This window comes from Drosophila subpulchrella, chromosome 3L (genome assembly GCF_014743375.2).
Source record: "Drosophila subpulchrella strain 33 F10 #4 breed RU33 chromosome 3L, RU_Dsub_v1.1 Primary Assembly, whole genome shotgun sequence".
Lineage (NCBI taxonomy): Eukaryota > Metazoa > Arthropoda > Insecta > Diptera > Drosophilidae > Drosophila > Drosophila subpulchrella.
In genome coordinates this window covers 14,883,391-14,909,344 of record NC_050612.1, presented here as the reverse complement: position 1 = coordinate 14,909,344, position 25,954 = coordinate 14,883,391, and the positions used below count along the sequence as shown (strand labels likewise).

Genomic DNA, 25,954 nt, shown 5'->3' with positions numbered 1-25,954 from the left:
CATTTTAATTAAAATCCCCAAAATAATATTCGCACATTTTTTAATTAGCCTAATCGTGTCCCTCTGTGTAAATGTGAACCGCAAAAGCAGTATTCATCATTTTGGCGGAAATAAGCCTATCATTTCATCGGCGGTTCCCATGGGGTGCAACGGTGCGTATGAGCAATCCATTTTGAACAGCACGCCCACTTCGCGCCCTTTTTCCCGCTCAATAATCGTGTTTCGCCATAATGCGCGCAAATAAAATGGAAAGTGCCTGTCAGCAGTTTCCCCCCGAAAGTCCTTCACTCTCTTTTTCCACACATTTTCACCTGGGGAATGAATGCAGCCACCTGTCTGTGTGGCAACTAAACAAAACTAATGCCGATAAAATAATCAGGTGGAGGGGTAGTAAAAAGAAAGGAGGAAAGGACTCCTCGGCTTCGAGATTTCCATCCTTGATTTACTTTGTTCTGCTCCAGCGATGAGAGAAGAGCTTTTGGCGAACATTGTTGCCAGCGATTCGCGACTTTGGCGTCTGTCCCATTGTCCTTATCCCAGTGGATGCCTCCTTTCTGTCCTCGAGTCCAGCTGTTCGCCAGGACTCCCCCGTCGGATCCCTCGGATTTGTGGCCGCCGGCAAGGGCTAGTCACAAAAACAGGACCCGGGGGAACAGACAGGACGACTTCGGCTCGGCCAAAGAGCCAGGATCAAGGGAGCGCATGCGCAGAAGATTCCGGAAGAGAGGGTTCTGAAGAGAGGAAATCAGCTGGTGCTGCCAGGACAATAGGCTATAGGTAGTGCTTAAGATTAAAAGCTATGAAGCAATGCCCTATAAAAGGGATTTTTATGTACAAATAAAAAATAAAACAAATCTTAAAAATGGGAAGAACTTTTAAAAAAGTTGTATCTTTTAGACAGGAAATGTGAATAAAAAGACCATATCTTCTGATTAGACTTAACAATATCTAGAGGAAAAAGGCTGTACAATTATACGTGTTACGATTTCCAAGAAATTTTTTTCATTAGGTATTTATACAATGTCTTATTTCATTACCCGTAACATAAACACTTATTACTTTGGTCCATTTTTCTGTTTAAATTTTAAAGATCCATTTATCTCTGCAAATTCAACGAATTTTTTATTAAGTAGTTTCTTATTCAGGTTTTTTTTATTTTACAACAAAATAATTTAAAAGAACCATTTATATAATAGAAGGAATTCAATAAGTTGGCTAACTAAATATTATGTAGCCTGTAAGATATATTTTCATTAATAATAATTGATTTTTAATCCATGTTTTTCCTAATGAAAGTATGAATAGAGGAGTTTGGTGTAGCAACTTAAATATAATGATATTCCTTATAACAAGTCACTTAGCTTCCATTGTAAAAAATTACACTTTCTTGGAACTAACACTTTCAATTTCACTGGAATATTTGATACCGCACCATTATGGCCAATTAATCAATCACTTATCAGCCGTCTTGGCCAGAAAATTTAAATTTCCATCAATCAGTCAGTGTTCAATCTTTCCAAAGAGAGAAAGTGCCTTAAAAAACGGCTGATTCTCTTCACTTATATCTCTTAGAGATAAAAAGGAAATTAAGTTAGCCTGAATGGTAGAAATACGGCCAAGAGCACGAAGAACAATTCACCCGACAACGCATTCCGTGGTGCGTTCTCGGTGGTCGATTCTCCCGTACTCGATTCAAAATTCTCGTAGCACTCGGCTTCTCATTTTCCGGCGCAGTTTCTCCGTCTCAGTTGGCTGTAGACATTTTCCCGGTGCGGACGTGCGTTTGGCGGTGGAAATTCTGAAACACGTTCGGTTTGAGACCAAAAAAAAATATCACAATAGTTCCGCTCTTTGTAACACACTCGGTTATTTGCGGTTTTTTCGGATTTTTCGCTTTTTGCACTCTAATTTCATTAGCCGGAAGAGGAAGGCGGGGAAATGGCCATGGAAATGTCCACCGGGCAGTGCAAATAATCCTCAGGCAGATGAAGAAGTGCTTAAATTATGACATCGGCATGGTTTAAAAAATAAGAGAGAGCGCTTGTCTCTTCGGCTGGTCGTCCTGTAACCCAAAAGCCCCAAAGTGTGTGTCCTGATAACATCGCCTCGCATCGCAGAAAGTAAAATTAGGGCAAAATGTGAGTGCCACTCCCACCACTTGACCGCCCTAGCTTAAAGTGCTCCTCGTTGTCGCAGCCTAATTAATTCAATGGCCCAAACTCTTCGGCACCTAAATTTAGGGCTGGCAGAAGGGACGACGCCACGTTTTTAAATTCCCATCGAGTTTCGAGGTATTTTTACCCCAGAAACCCTAAACAAGGGCTCCTCATGGGGACAAAAATATGTTACATTTCCAACATGATATTTAATTAAATTTTAAATGTTGTATTTTTAGAGGATGAGCTCTAAGAAATAAAATAAATATAAAATATATTCACGCTCGAAGAAGTACACTCTCCCTATAAAAACCCCCAGCAATTACTTTATATTTTTATCTCATCCCACAACTCACTATAATTCCCGCACTTACATGTTTTTCTTTGAGCAAACAACATTCGCGCTGGGTTAATTATTTTTAAATTGCAAAAACATTTCATACGCAAAGCCCCGCAGAGCAAACGCAAAAATGTATAAATAAATTTGGGTGTTTTTCATGGCCACACAAAAATGAGCGACAAAAAATCGGCATCGTCGTTTTGTAGGGCAAAAACCTCGGCAAACAAATAAAATTACAAAAAAAAAGCCACCCAAAAAGCCCAGAGAGTAAAGTGAATCAAGAATGGAATGGAAAAGTGTTCAAAACTGAGTGACAAGTGCGATTTCGGTGGAATCTTTTTTCTGTGACAGCCCGAAATGTGCGAGAATTTATGATGCATTTAATTAAAACGAATTTCGGATGGTTCAGTTAAGCTCAGGACGGGACATTTGCTCGCAAATTTGATGGTCAACAAAAAGGGACTAAATAGGGACTCGCAATGCGGGTGACAACTGCGCCCAAACACTGTGCTACATAATATGATGTTTAGTTGTAAATAGGATATTTTACTTATACCAATTCAGAATTTTATAAATGAATTTTGTGATGAAAATGAGGAAGACATTTTAAAATAATGCAACAATATATTTTCAATCGAAAATGTAATATTCATTGCATACCCTTATAAACCTTTAAGAGAGATATTAAATTATTAGATAGTTCTTTTTAGGAAACTTTTAATACATAAATTAATCACAAAATTTGTGCTTCAAGTGCCCTTTAATAGAATTAGATATATATTAACCTGAAACCAAATATAAGAATCGATTTTTCATTGGGGAGCACAAGTCCTTTGTACACACCACCTGTCTTCGCATGACTAACTCAACTCAACTCGCGTTGCGACTTTATTAAAAAATCCTTACCGCCACCGAAATTTCTTGTGGTTCTCCGGCTTCCTTCCTGCGTGCCTAGTGTAATTTGGCCATGTGTTGACACGGCCACCTATTAACCCACCCAGCACCCACTTCGTAGAACCCACCCAGTATTCCGACCATTTAGCAAATGCGTGAGTCACAAGTCATCGTACAGCCATGCTTTCCAGTATTCCGCTCCATCTCGACCACTTCACGTCATGTTTTCGGGAGCCCCCAAACAAACATGACATTTTACGGTTCTTTTATGCTTGCCACATGTCACGACACAGTTAACTGCCGCATAACGCAAAAACACCCCGCACAACATAACGCAACTCAACCCAACTGAACTGAACTGAACTGAACCGCACCGAAGCAAAACCGCACTAGACGTATGAGGCTGTGACAGGCACATGGGGTTGAGACCTCTTCCTGCCGAGATCTATGACACGACCGCTCTGAAAAAACAACATATAAGCCCCTATATATTTATATTCACATTGAAATACCTGAATATGGCCCAGCCAGGTATGCAATTATGCAAAAAGGAGGCGGGCTTCGGGCTGTCAATCAAGGGGAAATTGAAATTGCTGTCGACAATCGTAAGCTTTTAGGGTTAAAGTTGGGATAACACTAAAGGGACATCAATTGATGAAATGCCAGGTGAAGTGATGGGTAATGGTTTGGGAATTGGCCGCATTTTGGTATAAGACTAGGATACACCCTTTTTCAATGTAGTTGTGGTTTGGAATGTTTTTGGAACATATTTTATAACATTCAAACGTTTATTTTGGAATATAATGCAAGGTAGAATCGAAAACAAAAAATTTTAAAAATATTTTAAAAAGGTTTCTAAAAGTATAGTACAAATAAATTCATATGCTCTCATACCATATATAATTTATGTGATTTCAGAACCCTCTTAATATCTTGAGTACCTCCTTTTCTATTTCTAGCATTACCAAGCTTTTTAAATTTTTGTGTCATCTCCTATAAAATAATATTTAGCCAATATCCTGCGAATACCAGGTACCCGTATGAAAGGGATAACCCTCGGGTGCTCGAGGGCTGTTGGAAAGGACAAGCGATTTGCCGGGGCTGACTCTTTATTGCCTTCACTTGAGCCAATATTTGCACATTTCAACAATGTTGCCATTTTTTCCACGTGGGCATTACCCTATCTAAGCCACCCCCTAACCAAACCATACCGAATCCTCCCATTCAGCCATGCATGCTTAAATGTAATGAAATATCCTGTTCCGTCTCCAGTTTCCCCATCCATCCTCAGTCTGGTCGCATAAAAAGGCTCAATTCAATTTTTCCTCGCCCCAACCCCCGTGGGTTCCCGGATCCGTATTCCCCATACCCAATCCTACTCCACCCCCGATTCGGTCTGCTGCCAATTCAAGTTGCCATTTTCATTAGGGAGTCCAGACCCCGGAGGTCCTTCAGGTGCTCACATGCCCGCTCTACACAATGCTCAACTCGTTGAGCTTTGTTGGAGTTAACCAAGTGGGAAGGGTCCTTCACGAAGAGGGGAGCCAAAGGACGTGGATGTGGATGGTGCATATAATTAAGTCATCCGGTGGGCGGAGCAGACGCCATGCATCATGTATGCTCGGAAATGCTGCAGAAAGTTCAGCAAATTATGTTGTAGCCAACTAGTTGCAGTGCAGCCTTCATGGCTTGATAAATAATATATTTGATTTAATTATCCCAGCCGTAGCTGGAGAGTTTCTATGCTCTATGCTGCGCTAGGTTCTCGAATTTCAGGCTTCCATATTTTATTTCCCTGGGCTCTAATCCTCTGCAATGTTCTTAATTTCGCTTTGCCGGCCTGGCTTCTCAGTTCATTTTAATGAAGCTGAACTTTAACATTCCAATAAGGAGCTTCAGCTTTTTGCTGAAATAATATTTAATAAATACAATATTTTTAAAAGATCCTTCTCTCTTTACTTTAATTATGTAAATAATTTCTTTAAAATTCTATTTGTAATATGTGTGTTACGTCTTACTTACTTACTTACTTACTTACTTACTTATAAAATAAAATTATTTCAGTTTTTATTCATTAAATAACTTATATACTTTTCTTTAAATTTTACATCTTCTTGCCTCTATTTTTCTCTTCATGGAACTTAAACTTCAATGGCACCTCTTAAAGTCTCTCATCTTTCCTGGATCTTCGCCATTTTCTTGATCTTTTTCATTTCCTTTTTTCCATTTCCATTTCATTTCGCAAATCTCTTTTGAGCCTCTGCGCAATCTTACATTGCTTCGTGCTTCCTTCACTTCAATTCCATTTGATGGGCCACAAGATTTCCCATCCCGAGTTTTTCCCCGCCCAGACGTTTCAATTGCTTTCTACCACCCATTTTCCGCTTTTCCCCTGCAACGTGAGATGTGAGAGGCCCGTATAAACGTTGACCAATTCCTTGCACTCACCACAAGCCCTGTTTACCAGGTTTTTTCCTAACTTTCCTCGGTTTGGGGTCTTGTTCTTTTGTTATTGTTGGCTGCGCACTTGAGTTGTTCGGCTCGCCCTTTATGGGCCCTCCCCCCAACTTGGCCCAAACCCATTTGGGCCCCGACACGTGAACGTGAGCAAGTGGCCCGCCCGAGCGCCCCTGGCTTTTCCCCCGGCACGCGATGCACTTGGCCAAGATACCTCTGCACCTCCTTGCCCCTCGGTTCTCTTCGCCTTTTTGTAGCCGCCGTCAGCTGCAACTGTTGGCAATTTTTTTTATGCCAGTACTACCTGTTAATAGCAGGGTTATGTTGTTTTTACAGAATGCATGTAACATATCCTATAAGAATTTTTATCTTCCCACGCTTTGCCGACACTTAAAAGTAAACTACTTTAAAGAAAACGCGAATTCTTCAGCATCATGCGTTTTATGCCAGATTTTCTGGAAGCAGCTACTTACTTTTTAATTATATGAACATGTAATTTTAGTGTATAACATTTGTTGTGTTAAAGAAAATGTACCTGTTATTTAATCAGGAATCATTTTAGGAGAGAACCTTTTGACTTTTTAGTAGAGTTTAATATTTACAATCTTTTCTTGTGACGGGCAGCTACTAGTCCATACACAGGACTATATCATATTCCTTGCTTTATTGTGCACAATAGACTGGAAAAGAGTTTTGGAGGCCAGGGAAAATTATTTTCATGCTCATGGACGGCGACGAAGTCGGCACTCGAGGGCATTTTTTATGAGATTCCTGGGCAGATGTGGATGTGGGGGCCCGAGTTAGAGCCCTGGCTGGTTAACTTTCCGAGTTGATGAATAATTTAATGGAAAAACACATGTTTCAGGCATATGGAACTCGCCGCCCAGGCAAACAAATCGGTCGTTGAAATTGTCTGATATGAAATTGCCTATTTCCGGCTCAGTCTGGCTGCAAAAGAAATTGTCATGGGAATGGGACTGGGATGAAGGTGGCCCAAAGTTGCCGGACAACCAAATTGATAGAGCTTTTTCCTCTTATGGGTTGCTTCGTGTGTTTCGGGGCAACCGAGATACCACGATACCGAGATAACAATCAACAAAAAGTTTCCTCTTTCAGAGTTTCAAATTACATGCGATAAACATCTTGCCTGCAAGTTGGATAAATTTGCTTAGTATCGAAGTTTTGAAGGTTAGCGCCAACAAGTAGGCAATATAAATCGTTAATGAAGGAAATTGAGCTCCTGGATGAAACCTATTTATTTTTCAAGGACCTTTTGGTCGCAACGGGCAACGCAATCTTTTTGATCCGACTCAAGCTTGAAGCCATTCAAAATATTTTAATTAATTTTTCTCAATCATAAAGTCAGGCTTGAAGAGGAAATTAATGGAATTTATGGCCTTGAAACGAGGCCGAAAATAAAAGGGCCTCGGAAAAGGAAATGCGACCGGCCGGCCTGCGGTATTAAATTGAAATATGAACATGAAAGCTTTTCCTTTCCATTTTCCATTTTCCATTCATCAACAGGCCACGACGACCTTAGACATTAACACATTCACACGCCCTGTTTTATGTATGTGCGCCCCCCAATATACACTATACATATTCGAATATATTTATCAAAACAAGTGGGGAAGACGTAAAAAAACAGAACGTGTCGGGGTCACCAACTTATCTTCATCTGGGGGGGAAGGAAAGGCGACCAACCCTCGTTTGTCTGCCATTGACGGTCCTTAGTCCTCTTTTCTCCCTATTTTTCTTGCCATTTGGACTATGGCCAGACAGCGATAATTTAGGGCACACGTAACGAAGAGCGAAGTTGGGGAAGAAGTGGGTTTACTTTGGGAGATATGCTAGGCCATCTCCTTTCCCATTTCCTTCGCGCGGAAGTCCTTTCTTCGCCCTCCCCGGGACATTAGGGATAATCATTACGATGATAAGCACGAACGATTTGATTTCTCCCGTTTATGAGGCCGTTGTCATCGACAGCTTCGCTTGGGCTACACGGAAAAAATATGTTCTAGAAGAGGGTTCCCATTTATAGAGTGTCCAGATCGAACTACTGCAGTTCTAAAGTACTTTCCCAAAATTGCCATTTTCATTATCAAGTTAACATTATTCAATGGACTGTAAATATTTATTAACCCTTTTGATATCAATTAGGTCTTATATACATTTTTTCTCTGTGTAAAAAATTTCAGGCATGACGATCGGAAATGCTGGTCTTATGTTTTGGGTCTTTGCGCCTTTGTTTGTTTGGCCTGCCTTTTGTTTCGATAAGTGACTCAAGTGGCTTTTGTAGCTTTATTTTTATGGCGTACTCTTGGTGGTCTCTCTTTCCGATGTTGAATAGTTCACAGCTCATTTCGTTTGATATTAATTTAGTTAGGTGAATTTCCAAAACAGCCTTTCATTCAGAAACTTTATACTTTTGTGGTCTTAATGCTATTTTATGGCAGTTTCAAGTTCTCAATTAGAAACTTGATAAATGCATTTTGTCTTTGTGGTCTCCTAAGTTGCCCAAAAAATCCTTATTATAGTTCGGCATTGCTATGCTTTGTTAATCCACTGAAATTCTATTTTCCGCCTTTCCGCTTCGTCCACAGCACAAATGTGTTTTCGTAGAGCTTTTTAAAAGTTTCCGCTTGCCGTTTTATACTAAACTATACCAAACTATAATATATATGAAAAAAAAAGTCTCATTCTTTGTGGACTCATTGTTTGGCACTTTATTCACAATTCGTTTTTTGCGTGAACTTTGGCGTTGACCTAGTTTCCTTTTGCATTTTTTGGAAAAATTCGTTCAGACAACATGGCGTATGCGTAATGTTGAAAAGTTAAGCAACCATTTGAAACGCTCGTTTGTTTGCGTGGGCGAAAACTAACAAGCAAATTTGCTTTTAATTTCCGAAAGCCAAAGCCTCATAGAACATTTCAAATTCATGAACACAAATATTTGTCGAGCGAAAAGGGAGAATTGGGCGGGGCGCACACTTAATGACAAAGTAAGTCAAAATGTAGCGACAACATTTGCCCATACATCATGGGATAAAACGGGGATGTGGATGGGGATTCGGGAACTGGGAACTAGGGACTCAGGATGTGAGGATGGCAGGAGCGGCGGTTTAAGGACTTTGCTAACAAATGGCATCATCACTTTCACTCACCAAGTTGCACTAGACGAACAGTGCGGTTGGCAACTATAAGTCTGCGTCGCCTAAATCGAGATGTCAACTTGGTTGAGCTCTAAATCCCGGGCAATAGAGATGTTCTTTAAGGAAAATGTTTATATAGCTGGTTTCTAATCTTTTTATTGTCTCAAAATAAATCAAAAATAATAATCCCTTCATTTTATAAAAAGTGATTTGAAAACACTTACGATGGTACCTAAAAGTGTGCAACAATATATGTTGATAAACAACATTCGTTAATCTTGTCCATTTTCATTGCATACTTTTGGACACCTTTATAAATGATATAAAGGCCATAAAAGGTAAAGTAAATAATATATATTAACTAACTTAATTGCTAATTAATTTAGCCTATAATGCAGGAAAAGTGTCCCATAATGTTTCGGTTGGCAGTGTAACTTTTCACCCACACCTCCCACCTCTTGGCTCACTTAGGTTAACCCACATTGACAATGAGGCGAACAACAGACAGTCGGCGGAGAAGAGATGTATCTGGGGGAAAACAGACACGTTCCCTTTGCGGGGGCATCCCTGAAAGTCCACACGGAGAACAGAACTCTTTCATCAGCAGAAGCAGAAGCAAAAGTAGAAGCGAAGCAAAAGCAAGAGCAAAAGCAGCAATTTTCTTGCTTTGCTTCCATTGTGTCAACAAGCGAGGTCACCCAAAAGTGGGCGGAAAAGCGATGGGGGTGGCATTAACTGCAGCACGTTAATGTTATTGTAGGCGTGGTTTTCGCAGGCGACTGACTGACTGACTTTCCCGACTTTTCCCACTTTCCCTCTCTATCCATCTCACTCTCTCTGTTTTTTTTGTTGCCGTGAAAGGAAAGGAAAGGAGCTTTTGTTGTTTGGGCGATTAAAAGTTGTCGACGTTGTTGTTGTCTTCCTTTCGCTTTTGGCCCCATTCGACTGACATCGTGGCGGGGCTTCCCCCATTTCTGGTCCCACTGTTGTTGTTGTGGCTGACCCGCTAACCCCAGAGCACACAAACACACAAAGCAACCGAGCTACACAATGGGAAAAACATGAGAATGGCGGTCATTCATGTATTTTCACCTATTGAGTTTTACTGGTCTTTTGTGCTATCTAGATAATGTCATTTAATCCTGGAACTAATTTTAAATTCACATTTAATACAGGACTAATCCGGTTTTCTTCTAACTATACTCTTTGATTCAGTTGCAAGAACCCCTTAAACTAAAACAAAATATTTAAGAATATAATACTATACCCAAAAATCATTTTTAAGAATTTTTTAAAATAATTTGTTTTGTAACTGCAATCAATCTAGAGCTACAAACATTATTCGGTTCGACTTATTAGTTAGTTCATAAATTTGTATAGTGGATAAAAGCATTTGCGACAGCTAAAAAGCCCAAAAAAAGGGGAAACATACAAATACCTGTCTACACTAAAAAATATGACCTATTTCTAGATAAAAAAACGTCCTTTTTCTGGCCAATTTAGTTATTATTTTTTCTCTGCACAGAGGGCCACATACACCCGCGAAAAAATGCAATAAAGCGCGCTCGGCGAGAATCGCCCACTTGGCACAGTTTCCTCGCACAATTACGGGGCAATCAATTGGCCAAGCTGTCAATAGTTGCCAATAAATTTATTGAGAGCACGGCAATCGAACTTGGCAACTTGGTTGCAACGCCGATTTTCCGTGGGCGCTGCAGTAGAAGCCAAAAGGAAAAATCAAATACCATAAATAAAAGTTTAAACTTATAGCCATTTTCGTGTACTTCTTTTCCTTCTTTTGACCAGGGAGAAGCCAATGAACTTGCTGACAACTTGAGACGACCACAAGGAGGGGAGTCCCCCGTTGGGAGGTCAAGGAATCCAGGAACCATGGGCGACCTACAGGCCACCATCGAATTCGTCGTGGAGCTGCACAAGTTCTTCAATGTGGACTTGTTTCAGCGCGGGTGAGTCTTCGCTGGTGCTTTAAAAGCACTCAAGCTCGGTCGTGTATTCATCCAATGAAACGTAAAGTAAAAAGTAAGTCCCGGGAAACTTTTATTTGAACGTCGTGGAAGATGACGGATTAGCTGGCAAATGCGTTAGTCAAAGTAATATCTCTAAAAAAGTTAAGGCACAAAAAACTGAAATACCTTGTCAATAGGACTTGGAAATCTCTTACATAGGTGTCTAAAAGTATGCAACAATTTTTTACTCGATATCCATTTCGCTAAGCAAGTTGCCTTTTCTAATGCATACTTTTAGGCATATTTGTAAGTGTTTTCAAAACCTTTCTCATCTTCAATTGGTTGTCCTACTAAGAAAACCTTTTGCAAAACGAAATATTTAATATGAATTAATTATTGTTTTTGAGCATTTAAGTTGATCTATAAAAAGCGTTTTCCATACCGAATACATATTAAACAAATTTTAAAATTGTTCCATAATTGTCGAAACTATTGCTTATCCCAGTTTTTAGTGGGTAACAAAAATCATCGATTTTTTACTTGTTTAGTTTTGTGAGGCTCGTAAAAATCGAAGCAAAATTTATATTTAAGACGCTGTGCTGTCGCAAACGTTCAGTTTATTAAGGTCTTTAAAGTTTAGTTCCTGCAATTAGTAGCTCTTCGAGTGCGGGCTGCCCACGATGATTTGCACTTCGTAATTATGTGCAAACACTGAAGAAATCCGGGTCAATTGCAACATTACACACACAGCACACAACTGAACTATTGGCACAAAATATTTCAAATAAAATTGTTAATTTTTCTCCAATTTGTTGAGCACACTGGTCGACACACAGGGAGACCTTTGAAGTGTTGGGCAAACAGAAATGCAGTGCAACAAGCAAATAAAGAGTGCACAACCAATCAAGAGCAGAAAAGGGAAAAAGGGGACTCATGTGCATGTATATAGTGACCGTAGCACTCACTAATTGTCAGCCAAGTGTTTATGGGATTTCAATTTGTTGCTGCTCTTGAAGAAAACGAATGCCGGGCCACTCGGCTCGTATTTAAAAATACATAAAAAAGGAAAAACAAAGTGCAAATACAATGTGCGAGTGCCAGTGGAAATGAAAAGAAAAACCAAGCAATTGTTTGGGCTGATTTTTATGGGTTTTTCTTTGATTTCCCTTTGTTTACCCGTCACTGCGAACGATGCTGCTGACGACCAAAGTGTCAGTGGCCGACAAATCTGCAGGGAATTGAGAATTTTTGGTCTTTAAAGGTTTTGACAGCCATTGGATTGTGGGGGAAATTCGATACGAATAGCAGGAAATATACTATTAATCAAAAAAGGGAACCATTATTGTGCATGTTACGTATACAACTCGTATTTTATTATTTATATTTAATTCTTTTAACCAAGTTAAAAAAAAATAATGTCTTTAAAAACAAGTACTACACATTGAAAAACTTATAGATATTTTTATATCTTTTCATATTAAATTTTATTTACATATATTTATTTACTTACCAACGTCATGTTATGTTATGTTATGTCAAATTCAAAACGATTATTCAATAAAAAAGCTTAATTGATTGTTTAAGAATAACTTAAGAGTGCTAATTCGGGCAAATGTTATTGAAATTTAACCTCGTGTTTTAAAAACTATATATCATTTTTAACATTGTTACAAAGCTTAATTGATTGTTTTAGAATTACTTAAAAGTGCTCACTTGGGCAAATATTATTGAAATATAACCTCGAGAGCTTTGAAACCGTTTTAAACGAAAGTTTACACTGCTCCCACCTGTTTCCAATTGATAAAGTACACTTAATTAAATTGATATTCCACCCCCTGCTTTTTCCAGGCTCTACCAGGTGCGCTGTGGCCTGCGTGTTTCGCCCCGCTTACCTGTGCAGGTGGAGACGAGCATTCCGGAAGCCAGTGGCCCCGGAAAACAGAACGGACACGCGAACGGGGGCGCCACCGACCACGGCAGCAGCGACAGCGAGAGGGGGGAGCAGCTGTCGCCGGGGGAAGTGCCACGCCTCCTCGAAGCGCCGGCGGGGGGCAGCTGCACATCCGCCTCCGTTATCAACGGCAGCGGCGCCTCCCGCATCTTCCAGATACTCTACCGCAACGAGGAGGTTCCGCTGCGCGACATCATCCACTTCAGGTGCCATTTACTAGGTGAGTGCACTCGGAAAAATAAATCTACACATCCTTGAAAACAAAATTAAGTGTACAAAAGAAATATATCGTATAAAGTGGGTGTTTTGATATATTCTGTTAAAAAAAATTAAATATATATATATTCTAATATATTTAAAAAGGTTGATTTAAAAATCCAGAGGATTTTTATAATTTCCTATTTAATGCTTACTGTTGTAGGATGCATTGTAAAAATATTTTAGATTTGTATAGGGAAAATATCTATTTTATTTATAGTATCCATTAAAATGGAATATTTTTAGTACAGCATTTTCTTTCAAGTTTCCCAAGATACATATTGATGATAAATGTATAATATTTAAAGAAGTAATGAATGAAACTTTTGGGTAAAGGTAACTAACCTTTGAAGAAAAATCAAAGGCGACAAGTAGTGTTTTTAAGAGTGTGGCCATTGGCCAAGTAGGCTAGCGCATAAATTGCACTTTCGAGTGCCTCTTGCCAAGAATGCGAAAAGGCATTGCGTTCTTCCGCATTGTTGGCATTGCAGTGTTTGTGTTTTATTTTGAGAAAAAGCGTGTCGACAAACATTGAGTACAATTTCAGCCTGGAACTGCATAATTCTAGTTTTATTTATTTATATTATGACTAATTGAAATTGTATTAATAGCATTACAGGTTTACCTATTAGATTTTATACCATACAGAGTATACGACTCCGATAAAGATTGATTGTAAAACATTCTCTAAACAGATCCTAGTCAAAATAAAATATAATAAAAAAATAAAATCAATAGAAAGACAACTTTAAAATTAATTTTTTAAAGAATTAATTATTACCTCTCCATAAATCATAAATTTTTAATTATTATCACATGTTTAATATCCCTTTCCCTATCCCATATAGGCAATTTTCTTAGGCGTCCCAAATTAAATGATAACAATGTCAGGGAAATGTGCCAAGTAGGCTGGGCTAGAAATGTGCACATTGACCTGAGCCAAAAGAATGTCGGGGAATTCCCCGTTGCCGCATTGGTGGCATTTTGATGGCAAACCGGGGAAAAACCCCAAAGCGGGTAACCAGACACCAAATCACTCGTCCACTCAGCGGACAGCGAAACTTTCGGTGCCGAAATGAGTTTATTGTTCGATTGGAAGTATAAATCAAATTGTCAGGGAGACCGAACAAAGTTCTGATTCTGGCCAGAATAAAAAGAAAACTTTACAGCTCCTGGGGACGGGAGTGGAGTTGATAGCCACACGGGGCAGATGCCGAAGACGTATGGCCCGGGACGCAAACTCCAGTTTGGAAATTTCCTTTCCACCTAATTGCATTTATTGCTGACTGCAGCTAAAAGGATTTTTGCTGCCCTGGCTGCAATGCAATTACTGGAAGTTCGGAACTCCTTTTGGGAGACCCTCCAGCAAGTTAAGGGAAAAACTTGGCCCACACATTGACCCAGTTTTTATTAAAAAGAAAAAAGAAGACGCTGAACGAAAGGCAGAAGGCCAAGTATAAGGTGGAATCTAAAGTAAACAATTTGGTTATAGATTATGGTAGATGATCGACTGAAAAGTGACCTATATTGATATTATCCTATATAATATTACAAACTAAGAAATAAATATTTTAAAATACCTTTTCTTATAGGTACAGATATTTATCAATCTTTATGTGTATAAACATGTCATAAAATATTATACAAATCTTTGCACCTTGCTTAATCATATCTTAAATATTCCTTCTGTAAACTTCCCATAAATCCTAATTAAAAATCTCATTTAACGTATTCATTTAAGTTAATGCTTACATAGTTTCCATCGAGTAAGCCTTAATCCCAGATTATAAAACAATCACATTTAAAAATATTTTTCATACAGGGTGGCCACGCCATAAAACACCATAAAAGCCTCATAAAAACTTAACGGCGGAAAAAACAAATGCGTTGAAAAAGGCAAATTGAAAGTAAATTTCAACAATAACAAGAGGTGCGGAGTGAGGATGATGTGATGCTGGCGGAAAATGCGGAAAAGTCCATGAAAATATGTACACACGCGCCAACGGCAAAGCAAATGGAAATGTTGGATAAAAATATAAAGAGATATTTTTATTCTCATATTTATGGGTATTGTGTGAGGAAATAAAAGAGCGTCAAGAGACTTCTGTTTCAAGGTGTTCGAAGGCGAGACTTGCTCTTGAAAAAGTGCGAGAATGATGACGAGCACTTGATGGATGCCTATCGCAGGACCCTTATCCCTATGGTTTTTCCCCCGCTTTTTTTCTCGCCTTCACATCCTTGAACAACAATGGAAACATCATCCACTTGGCTGCCAAGTAAAGTGATTAATTCATTTGGACAAGTTTCCCAAGCAAAAGTGCGGGAAATCTAGAAAGAGCCGCACAAACAAAAGTAACTTTTCAGTTGACAGCTCTCAGTCTGTTGTTGATGCCTCGCATGTGTGTGATTGTGGGGTTTTCCCTGGCTTTCCCCACATTTCCCCGCTTTTCCACTACTCCTTACTATGCCATTTATCTTTCGTATAGTTCGCATACTGGGTTACTGCACCGCAGACAATAAAATAAACTGTGTCGAGCGGCTAGAGAAGAGGAGACCCTTGTGCAAAATCCTCGGCATTTAAATTATTCCAGCCAAAAGCAATTGTCACCATGGACCACATGGCGGATGAGCGATGCGCAGTCGAAAGATCCAAGCAAAAATCTCAACAAGCTAAAGAGATCTGTGGAACCCCCTTCTCTTTTTTTATTGCCTTCTGCCATCAGTAAATCCTTATTTTATGAAAACAAATGAATTTTATGGCCCCACACGAGAGGAGGAAGGCTGCAGGAATCCCAAGTAGCTGCCCCATAAACCACCACCGACATGTGGAGCAAATTGAATTTGATTAACATTTTCAGCTCAGGCTTCGATGGGTGGGTGGGGATTATGGAGCCATAGAGGTAGCTGTAGGTAGAGATTGGGTGCTGGAGAGCCCTGGCGAACCCTGATGGTTATTGTAATGGAGTGGCAGGCGGAATAATCGCTATATTGATGAATATATTGGAGGCTACGTTAAGGTTTTAGCCCACTTGTTGAATATTAGATGCATGAAGTCTTGGCAGCTTAAATTGATCTAGATTTTATGAAGAGCCTCTTGAAAATTTATATTTCTAATTAAGCTGAAGTACCAAAAATAACCTTGTGAAATAACTCCATTGTGTTTATAATTAGAAATATATTGTAGCACACTTTTAGACACCTAAGTTAAAAGTTATTAGGCCTTAAGCTAATTTCCCCCTAAATTTCTCATAAGCCAACATGCAAAATCATTATTATTTAATACTGGAAGCCCTGCCTGAATCGACAATGAAGCCTAATTGATTGAGTTCCCAAACACAAATGTCGGCCACTAGGACAACATTTTCCTGACTCATCGATTCACTTGGTTTCCGGCCAACGATTTGCGGTCTTCGCAGAATTTTGATTTGTCTTTGTCGCATGCACAACTACATGGACATTAACCCATTTTGTTTGGGGGTTCCAAAGGGTGGGGACCACCCACTTACCACTATACCATGCCCAACTAAACGAAAATCAATAGAAAAACAAATAAGCCAAAGACGGAATTGAAATCGGAATTCTGGGAGAATTCTGGGGGGGGGGGGGAATCGTGTGGTGGGCATGGTTTATGCAGGATGTTTGCATGCAGGATTTTCTGCCGCATTTATCCCGGGGATTTGCAGTTCACTCAACCTCAAGACGGATATTCAGTTCTCATTTTTTCTGATTTTCCCCATCTCCCCGTTTTTTTTTGCAGTTGACAGTCGTCACCTGAAGGAGTCCATTGAACGGGCCGAGTTCTCGCTGCAGCTGGAGCTCTGGTTCGGCGAGCAGAACGGGACGAGCAGCCTGAACGGCAACGGGAGCGGCAGTGGAAATGGCAGCTTCTCCGGATCCGGTGGCAGTGGCTCCACCCTGACACTGGCCTCCAGCAGGAACCTGCAGCTGAACTTCCATCCGGGCCGTGGCCTTCATTACCATCTGCCCGTGCTGTTCGACTACTTCCATCTGGCGGCCATCAGTGTGGGCATTCATGCCAGCCTGGTGGCCCTCCATCAGCCGTACATCAAGTGAGTAGTGGAGGTGTGCTCGATGTGCACTGCGAGAAATAATGGGAAGTAATGAAAAATTGTTAGCAGCACATATGGTAGCGGTTGTGGTAGAGAAACACATTTTTATTTAGAGCATGGACCTACATTGTGGGTACTTAGAGTGGGATATATAAATACCTTCAATACTTTTGGAAACAAATCTTTTTAGGATCTTCTTTTTAATAATTTAGAGAACATTTGTTAGGCAAAAGTAATATTTAAAATCTTAACACTTAAAATATACCAATAATATTTAAAATGTATAACATTTATTAAACTAATTTTTGAAGATGATGACTATTGAAAAAAAAGTATTATTGTAATCGATTTGAAGAATTAAGATAGTCGCTTCTTAAAAAACTCAGTGAATATAATATTGGTTCTTCTTAAAATTGGTCTTTTAATAAAAATATAATAAGGCAGATATTAAATAATATTATTTTATTAGTTAAAAAGTTTAAAAACAAATTTTCAAAATAGTACAAGTATTTTTTCTCAGTGCACTCATGGGTCTAAAAGTCATTCGTTGCAGGAGATGCAAAGTGAAGATGACAACATGATCTCTAATGTCACCGTTGATATAGTCATATTTTTCACAGTAAATTGAACCCGCTGCGTGGGCGGTGGTTGGGGGTGGGGCAGTGGGCGTGGCATCCCCCTCTCTATTTTTATCGCGTCCTGTTGCATGGGGATTGCAGATTGCGGCGTCAGCAGCGGAGCAGGGGGATTTCGTAGGCCAGTTACCCGCACAAATCATTTCCAACTCATTAAAATTGCACACAGGCTCCCCAGGATTTTGTCCCCCGCCCCCCTTTTTCTGCCCACTGTTCATACAAATAAAAAATGTCAAGGCATAAATTTTAATGACTCTCGCAATGCAATTGTCCTTTGGCTCCTGCCGGATAAAAAAGTCGCTGAAAAAGTAGATATATACAACACGAAACTTGCACGTCTAACAAGATGTAGAGGCGTTGCAGGATCCAAAGGGGGCGTGGCTGGATCCTTCGGGGAGTTGAGTCAATTTTTTCGCCGTTTGAATCCGCAAAAGTTTTCCATCCTTCTGCCTGTATTTTCCTCTTATTATCCTTGACAAAGTTTACCCCGTTTTTTACTTCTGCGCTCTGAGTAATTCTTTAATCTGTTTTGTATTGCTAAAAGTTGTCGGCAATTTTCGAGTGCAAATCCTCTGCTACTTCTCAAACCCAAAACGAGGTCCTCGTACGGAATCCTTCGGCCAACAAAATATGAAACGGAATTTGAAATTGACTGAGTCTATCTCCTTCGTATAAATAAAATATCATCTCATTGGGGCTCTGGAATTCCTTGTTGACCTTGGCCTTTCCTTTGCCCGATGCGGAATACTCATCCTGATTACAATCCCCTGCAAATCCCCGCCGCTTTCGTCCTCATGAGCGAAGCCGTAAATTGCCTGATTATCTTGGCAGGCTGAGGTCCAATCATGCCCAGAATTTACAGGACTTACCAGTTCGCCAGCGAATTTTCGTGGGCGAAACTTTAAAGTGCTTGGGATTAAATTTCTGCAATCTCTTGCGTTTGGCCAGTGAAAAATTTTCTGATTTACGGGCTGGGAATAATAAAGCATCCTTCTTAGTGATTTTATTATAAGTAGACCTTTTTAAAGTTCGGTAGTTGGCAAAGCTTTTGTAATCCCCATTTAACAAGGTTTACTGCCTTCCTATAAAAGAACATTCTTTTTTGTATTAGTAACTTGTATTCGAAAGCTCTTTCTTAAATTTAATAGGTAAAATTGCACACGACTATTTCTCTTAGATAATTTATTTTGGGTTGTGTTAAGATTTCATTTTTTAGAATCTTTCCAATTACAAACTAAAAGTTTTTTTAGATTTAAAAAAACTTCGTTTGCTTAGTTACTTTCTAATATTTCCTATGTAATTCTTATGCTTTCCTTTTGGGTACTTTTAAAGATGCATTAGTTTTACGACTTTCTCTTATTTTAATGTGCAAATATTTGTCAGCAATGTAATTTTAACAGATCATTTTGTTAATTTGAATCCCTTAAAAGTTGCAATATATAGTCAGAACTTCAGTTTGACGACTTAGTTGCAGTTTTATGTAAACCACTTATCATTTTCTATAACCTGCGATTCATTTATCTCATTTTTTGCGCGCCAACGATATCGAAATAAACCCAAATATATAAACCATCAAAAATCACATTTTAACGGATCTAACTCTACCAATTCAACACTGAAATCCGGTTGCGGTAGCAGGAAAAGCATGTTCTCGTATATGAAATTCTGGTAAGAGCCCATCATAACTCCATCACAACTAAATCTCCGTATCTGTGTAAATTCCGTACTTTCGCTCGGTTCACGTAGTTGGTCTCCGTAGTAGTTTTTCTGTGGCCAGGAGAGCTTGCTTTATGTATCCGTATCCGTATCCGTATTCGTCTGTCCGTCTCTGTCCTCTTCTCTCTTTTTATGTGTAACTTTATATGGTAGATATGGACTGGATGTTCCGCAAGCATTAAAATTTAATTGTGGTCTTTTATGGCCTTCTCCGTATATTTCAGTGCCCCTCGCAGTTCGAAGCCGTGGAGTGCGGGCAAGTTGAGCTGCAGGGGAAACACTTCGCCGGGACCCTTGGAGGCAGTGTTCTTCGGGCCCCAGATAGGTGGCACCACCAAGTGCAGCGGAGGTCCGGCGGGCAGGCTGCTCCAATCCAGAGCCATTCACCGGGAGATTTGCTGTTTGCTCTTAGGTTTGTATTCCAGGAAATGACTATTAATATCCATATATACACAAATTTTTTTATCTATTTATATTTTCTTAAGATTAATTGTCTAAAATATGTTCCTTAAATTTACAAAAATTTATATTTATTGGTGTTTTATAAGAAATGAAAACGTTACAACTAAAACTTGAGCTTACTCTCTTACTCTAAATAAATCGATCCGATATACGATATTTTATTTTTTTAATAATTTAAAAACTTCGATATATTGTTCGGTACTATATTTACGATTTGATTTTAAGAGAAATGAAATTTTTAAAATTTTTTAAGATAATGTTAAATGATATATTTATAAAGGACATGTTATTCTGATTGATATCCCTACTTCTAGGTGCCATTGAACAACTGAAGGCCACTCTGAACGAGTTCAGTACAGTGTTACCTCCGAGTATAAACTCGCAGATAGGATCTCCTCCCTTGAGGGAAAATGACACGGGAGAAAGACTGCAGCTTTTACTGGATCAGGCGAAGCAACTGGAGGCGGAGGAGGACTTCGCCATTCGGGCCAATTCGGATATAGCCCAACTGTGTGCGGAGAGCATTTTCTGGTGGCGGAGGGTTCTCCTGGCCTCCAGATCCTCCACAGCAGTGCACACACTCCTCGCCAGGAAACATCACATACTCAGGGTGCGAAGATTCGCCGAGGGGTTCTTTGTGCTGGAGCAACCACGTCATGCGGCGGCAGCTGGCTGCCAGGATCAGGCAAATGGATCACCCTCGCCTGGACATTGCCAGGGATACGTGGCCATAGCGGAGTTGGCCAGAAGGAGTCGCTACCTTCAGTCCCTGCCGCCGCTGCCCGTTCACTGTACGCCCATCGATGGCGATGCCTCCTCCTTGCCCCTGATCTTCGAGGATCGCTATGTGGCACCGAATAGCACGTACTCTAGGAGAAGATCGGGCAGTGATCCCCAGCTGGAGGATAGTCTAGCCATAGTCGGAGCTCCAAATCAGAAGAAAAAGGTGGACAAAACCCACTCGAGCAGCAGTTTGAACGGCATCAAGGACTGCCTGGCCTGCCATTTCGACTACGACTATCCGCAGACAAATGGATCGGGTGGTCCAGCTCATCCGCATGCCAAGTGTGTGATCACCCCGAGATTCGCTTTGGGCGGCGAGGTGCTTCAGGCGAGCCTCACCATTGCTCCCAGTAAGGAGCAGCCTGCGGAAGTGGCAGCAGCTCCTCCTACACTACGTCACAATCTGTCCAGGCACTCGGTCACCGGTTTGCTGGAGGATCTCGATCTGGACTCCAGTGTGCCAGCGCGTCACAGCAAATCCCTTGACCAACTGGATGGGTGTGAGGGCCTAACCACGGTGACCACGACCAATAACCACACATTGCCACGACTCCAGGCGGATGATCTGATGCGGAACATCTGTGAGTTCCGGCAGAGGTATGGGAAGTTCGACTATCTCCATGAGATTAAGCTGCTTAATCCTCCCAAGCAGCAGCAGCAACAACAACAGGTGGTAGTACAACAGCAGCACTGTACCAATGGGTATAACTCTCTGCCCAAGTCAATGGTTCCGCCGCGGAACTCCTATCCCCCACCCCCTCCAAGTCAGCATACCACCATGCCCAGGAGCAGCTCCTCCCAAATCCCTCGAGCTGTGGAGATAGCCAGGGTGAGGGTTTCCGACATCAAGGAGATGCTGCGGCAGGGTCAGTTGCGGAAGGAGTCGAGCAGTTCCGAGAGCGACATGATGCAGAAGCTCCAGATGCTCAGTTCCAATAGTGTGCCCTTTCGCCTGGAGGGAACAACCAGCAATAATAACACCACCAGCAGTGATCCGAATACTAGCGGTTTCAGTGAATCCCTGCCCAATTTGGCCCCCCCTCCCGAATTCGATTCGGATTCCCAGTTGAGGAGGCAGAGGAGCAACTCCACTTCGTCGCTCAGCGAGGAGAGTGGCTGGGTGAGCAGCCGGAGGAGCTCGCTGGCCATCTCCAGTCCGGATACCATCACCAGTACGGGTCTAACCAATCGCCAGAGGCACACCCAGCTGAATCTTGGCATGGGCATGGCCATGGAGACGCGCTTGAATGGCGAGCAGTTGAGATTGAGGCTGCAGAAGGTCCTGGAACAGCAGCAGCTCCAACAGCAACATCCTCACAAGACCAGGAAGAGGCAGGCCGTGGGATCCTCCAGTCAAAGTAGGACTCCTGCCCGCCAGCAAACCGAGATGCACAAGAAGATCTCCTCGGTGACGGTGAATATTAAAAGGGAACGTTCTCGCTACCAGTTGGATAGACTGCGTCAGCTTCCCAATGGCGAGTCCACGGAGGTGGAGGAGATGGAACCACCGCCGAGGAGGAATCGTCACAAGGCGACGACCTCTTCCTGCGAAAAATCCAAATCGGATTTCGATATAACCAGTCTGAAGGACATGCAACCACTGGATTCAGTTTGCTTGCCACCTCCCCAGCAGTTCCAGGATCAGGAGCAGGAGATGGCCTTGGTCCTGGCTCCGCCGCCACCTGATGAGTTCCGTGATCCACCACCAGAGCCAGCGCCTGCTCCGCCTGCTGCACTTCCTCCTCCCGCGCCAAAATCCAAAGTAATCCCTTGCCATCTGCCACCACCTCCTTTAAAAGAACGCCAACCCATAGGAGCCATTGATAATCCAGTGTACCATATCTACGAGTCACTGCGTCCCATCTCCACGCCGGCCATCTTCAGTAACAAACCGGTCCTAAAATCCCACAGCTTGGCGGAGTTGAAGAGACCCTTAAACCAGCCCAATCCCTCCCTGAACCACCAGTGCAAATCGCATGCAACAAATGGTAATGCTCAGGAGAATGGTTTGGAGCACGAACAGGACGAGAACAAGGAGAACTCCAATGGTCAGGTGACCAGGGCTGTCAAGCCGAGCCATACTTCCAATCCCAGTTCGAAGCACAAACGCAAAGGTGGAGGACACCCCGTTCAGGAGGCTCCTCCCAGCATCTCCCTGCTGGAATTCGAAAAGTACCGCGAGGAGTTCCGCAAACAGATCAAATACCAGGGCAGCATATACTCCGACTACGTCCAGTTGGCCTCGGAACTGCCCTACTTCTATATAAGTGACGAGTACCGCGCCTTTTCTCCGAATGGAATGCACCTGGTCATCTGTGTCCACGGGTTAGACGGCAACTCGGCGGATCTGCGGCTGGTGCGCACCTATCTGGAACTTGGGTTGCCCGGTGTAAATCTCGAGTTTCTCATGTCGGAGCGGAATCAGGGAGACACCTTCTCGGACTTTGACACCATGACTGATCGGTGAGTGGGGGGACACTTATATTATTCCTAAAAAATAGGGCTATTATTTTGATATCACTAATTAAAAGTGCCTAAAGGTGTGCTTTAAGAAATATTAATTTTTATATTGTATCCCTTTAGGCTGGTAACCGAGATACTCTACCATATCGATAGCTGCGCCTTGAATCCCGCTCGCATCTCATTTGTGGCCCATTCCCTGGGAACAATCATTGTGAGGAGTGCTTTGGCCAGGCCCCAAATGAGACCCTTGCTTCCCCGTCTGCACACCTTCCTCTCGCTATCAGGACCTCATCTGGGAACACTCTACAACACGAGTGGATTGGTCAATATGGGTAAGGGTCTATCAAGAGTGTCACAAAAAATCCCATGGGGTTATACATCATTTTTGAAGGTATTTAAAAGTATGCAGTACTTTCGGAATTAATACGAAATATATTATTGCATAGTTTTGAACATCCTTTGGTTATTGCTCTATATAGTAAGTTACTATTATATTACTCATTCCGTAGGAATGTGGTTCATGCAGAAGTGGAAAAAATCGGGATCCCTGCTGCAGCTCTGCATGCGCGATACCACCGACATGAGGAATAGTTTTCTGTACAGGCTGAGCCAAAGGAGCACCCTGCATCATTTCAAGAACATCCTGCTCTGTGGATCCAGCCAGGATCGCTATGTTCCAGCCCATTCGGCTCGATTGGAACTATGCAAGGCGGCCATGAGGGATAGCTCCTCGTTGGGTACAATTTACAGGTGATTATAACAATAGATTTTTTCTCATGTCTATGACTACAGAGAGGTCATTATTTTCAGAGAAATGGTGCACAACATAATCGCTCCGATTTTGGCCAGGCCGGAACTGACTTTGGCCCGTTTCGACGTCCATCATGCCCTGCCCCATACGGCCAACACTTTAATCGGTCGTGCGGCTCACATTGCTGTCCTCGATTCCGAGTTATTTATTGAGAAATTTATGCTGATTGCCGGACTGAAATACTTCAGTTAACCAGGTCACTAAGGAACCAAAAATACTGCTGACTTTTAAACTGTCTTTAGTAGAATCCTAGAGAGTTAGTCAAGTACAGTACAGTAGGCGAAAGGGTGGACAACCTATTTAGTTGATAGCTCTATAGTTAAATAAAGACAGGTCGTTATTTAATAAGAGTTTTAGTTTAAAAATGTTCATTTAAAATTCTACAATTGATATTAATTTGTATTCATTAATATTCTAGTTTTTTGCGCCCCTCACTTGTATATATTCAAAATTAATGTGTACATTTCCTATTTACTTTAACTTTTTTAACGTGCTCTGTATTTTTTATTAAATACCAAAAAAAACTTTTAAAACACACAGGGTACTTAAAAATGAATCGAAGACAAAATAAGAACCAGAGTCATCAGATCAGCCAACTGATTCCAATTGATCTTCGATTGGAACAAGGAATTTATTAAAGCAAATCGTTAGACTTGAATTTTTTACAAATGCAACTCTTTTGTAGCGAATTGATACTCACTCACACTCACATATGGAAAAATCAAAAAAAAAAAGAAAACAATGTTTAATCAAAAACCTATAACCAAAATGGCAGCATAATTGTTGAAAACACACGTGTTAACGATAATTACATTTTTAGCTATAAGAGTTGAACGCATACAAAGCAAAAACAGAAGCCAAAGACATCATACGTAGTGTTAAACTCCAGTTCAAAACTATAAACGAGACTTTTTCGAAACGGTTGAATTGCAAATGAAAAGTGAATGAAAACGAAAACAAGAACGATCATGTTAGTATACGTAATCTATCGGTTATCGATAGTAGTTGAGCACGGCAAGGCAAGGTTGCATTTTGATGAAAGTAGCGAAATAGTATTAGCAATTTTTAAGACTAATCAAAACACAAACAGAGACAAAATGGTTTTTTCCAAATCTTTTTACTGCTAGAGAAGAGAACAAATTTAGAAGATTTAGAAATAAAATAGAGGTAGTGTTGAACTAGTCGAGTTGTTGGTAGCTGAGAGCATTATTGGATCGTCAATTAGATTGAGAAAGCTGGACGAGTTGGAGGTTTAATTGCAGATTTAGATTTTTCATTGGGAACAAGATCGATAAAGCAGGTAGGACAAAACTTTGCGAATTCATAGTCTAGTCTTAGCCATATTAACTCTGTGTTTTCCGAGCTTTTTCCAATCGCTGTTGTGAACTACTTGCTGTTTGTGACCCTACCAGAAATTGCATTCTTCTTACGTGTATAACCGTCCTAAATGTAACTACTTTATCAAATTGCTAATGCGAAAAACAAAATGTGTAACTGGTTTTAAAAATGTTTGTATGCAACCAAATAACTGAATGTGTGTTGAAATGTTTCCTAGGGCACTACGATTTTACTTGTATTCGATCAAAATTGTGCAAATTCCTCTCAGTTGCAGTTTAAATGTTTTCTTTTCGAATAAAATATGCTAAAATTCAATTTTAGTGGAACATAACCCGATGGCATTTTGATTTTATGACGGGACTGTGGGTATAAGTTAAATTAGAATTTCCATTTTCGAGAGATATACATTGGTTGTAAATTAAATTTTTAAATTTCTTAACACTCTATTTTTAAGAAAGTTTGCATTTATATTGAAAAGGTAAATTTATGGAAAACAGTTGG

The 25,954-nt window shown here is 40.8% G+C and overlaps 1 protein-coding gene across 3 annotated transcripts; it reads left to right on the top strand.

Moving 5' to 3' along the window:
• Positions 1-1,761: 1,761 nt before the first annotated feature.
• On the top strand, positions 1,762-25,784 carry LOC119552496 (protein FAM135A). 3 transcript variants are annotated; one of them, XM_037862097.1, is made up of 10 exons: positions 1,762-2,138; positions 10,806-10,966; positions 12,815-13,137; positions 16,933-17,245; positions 19,519-19,548; positions 19,821-20,008; positions 20,373-23,304; positions 23,425-23,636; positions 23,814-24,054; positions 24,115-25,784. In XM_037862097.1, the coding sequence occupies exons 2-10, from the start codon at positions 10,890-10,892 to the stop codon at positions 24,305-24,307; spliced, it is 4,509 nt and encodes a 1,502-aa protein (XP_037718025.1). In that variant the 5' UTR covers positions 1,762-2,138; positions 10,806-10,889; the 3' UTR covers positions 24,308-25,784. The 3 variants fall into 3 exon arrangements, with proteins under 3 accessions (XP_037718025.1, XP_037718027.1, XP_037718026.1); XM_037862098.1 differs by lacking the exon at positions 1,762-2,138 and adding an exon at positions 2,231-2,291; XM_037862099.1 differs by lacking the exon at positions 19,519-19,548.
• The last annotated feature ends 170 nt before the right edge of the window (positions 25,785-25,954 follow it).

Excerpts from the sequence above, each read along its gene's own strand:
- LOC119552496 (XM_037862097.1), top strand. The coding sequence starts at position 10,890 with ATGGGCGACCTACAGGCCACCATCGAATTCGTCGTGGAGCTGCACAAG. Across the intron at positions 13,138-16,932 it reads CTTCAGGTGCCATTTACTAG|TTGACAGTCGTCACCTGAAG; the intron begins GTGAGTGCACTC and ends TTTTTTTTGCAG. Across the intron at positions 23,305-23,424 it reads TTTGACACCATGACTGATCG|GCTGGTAACCGAGATACTCT; the intron begins GTGAGTGGGGGG and ends GTATCCCTTTAG.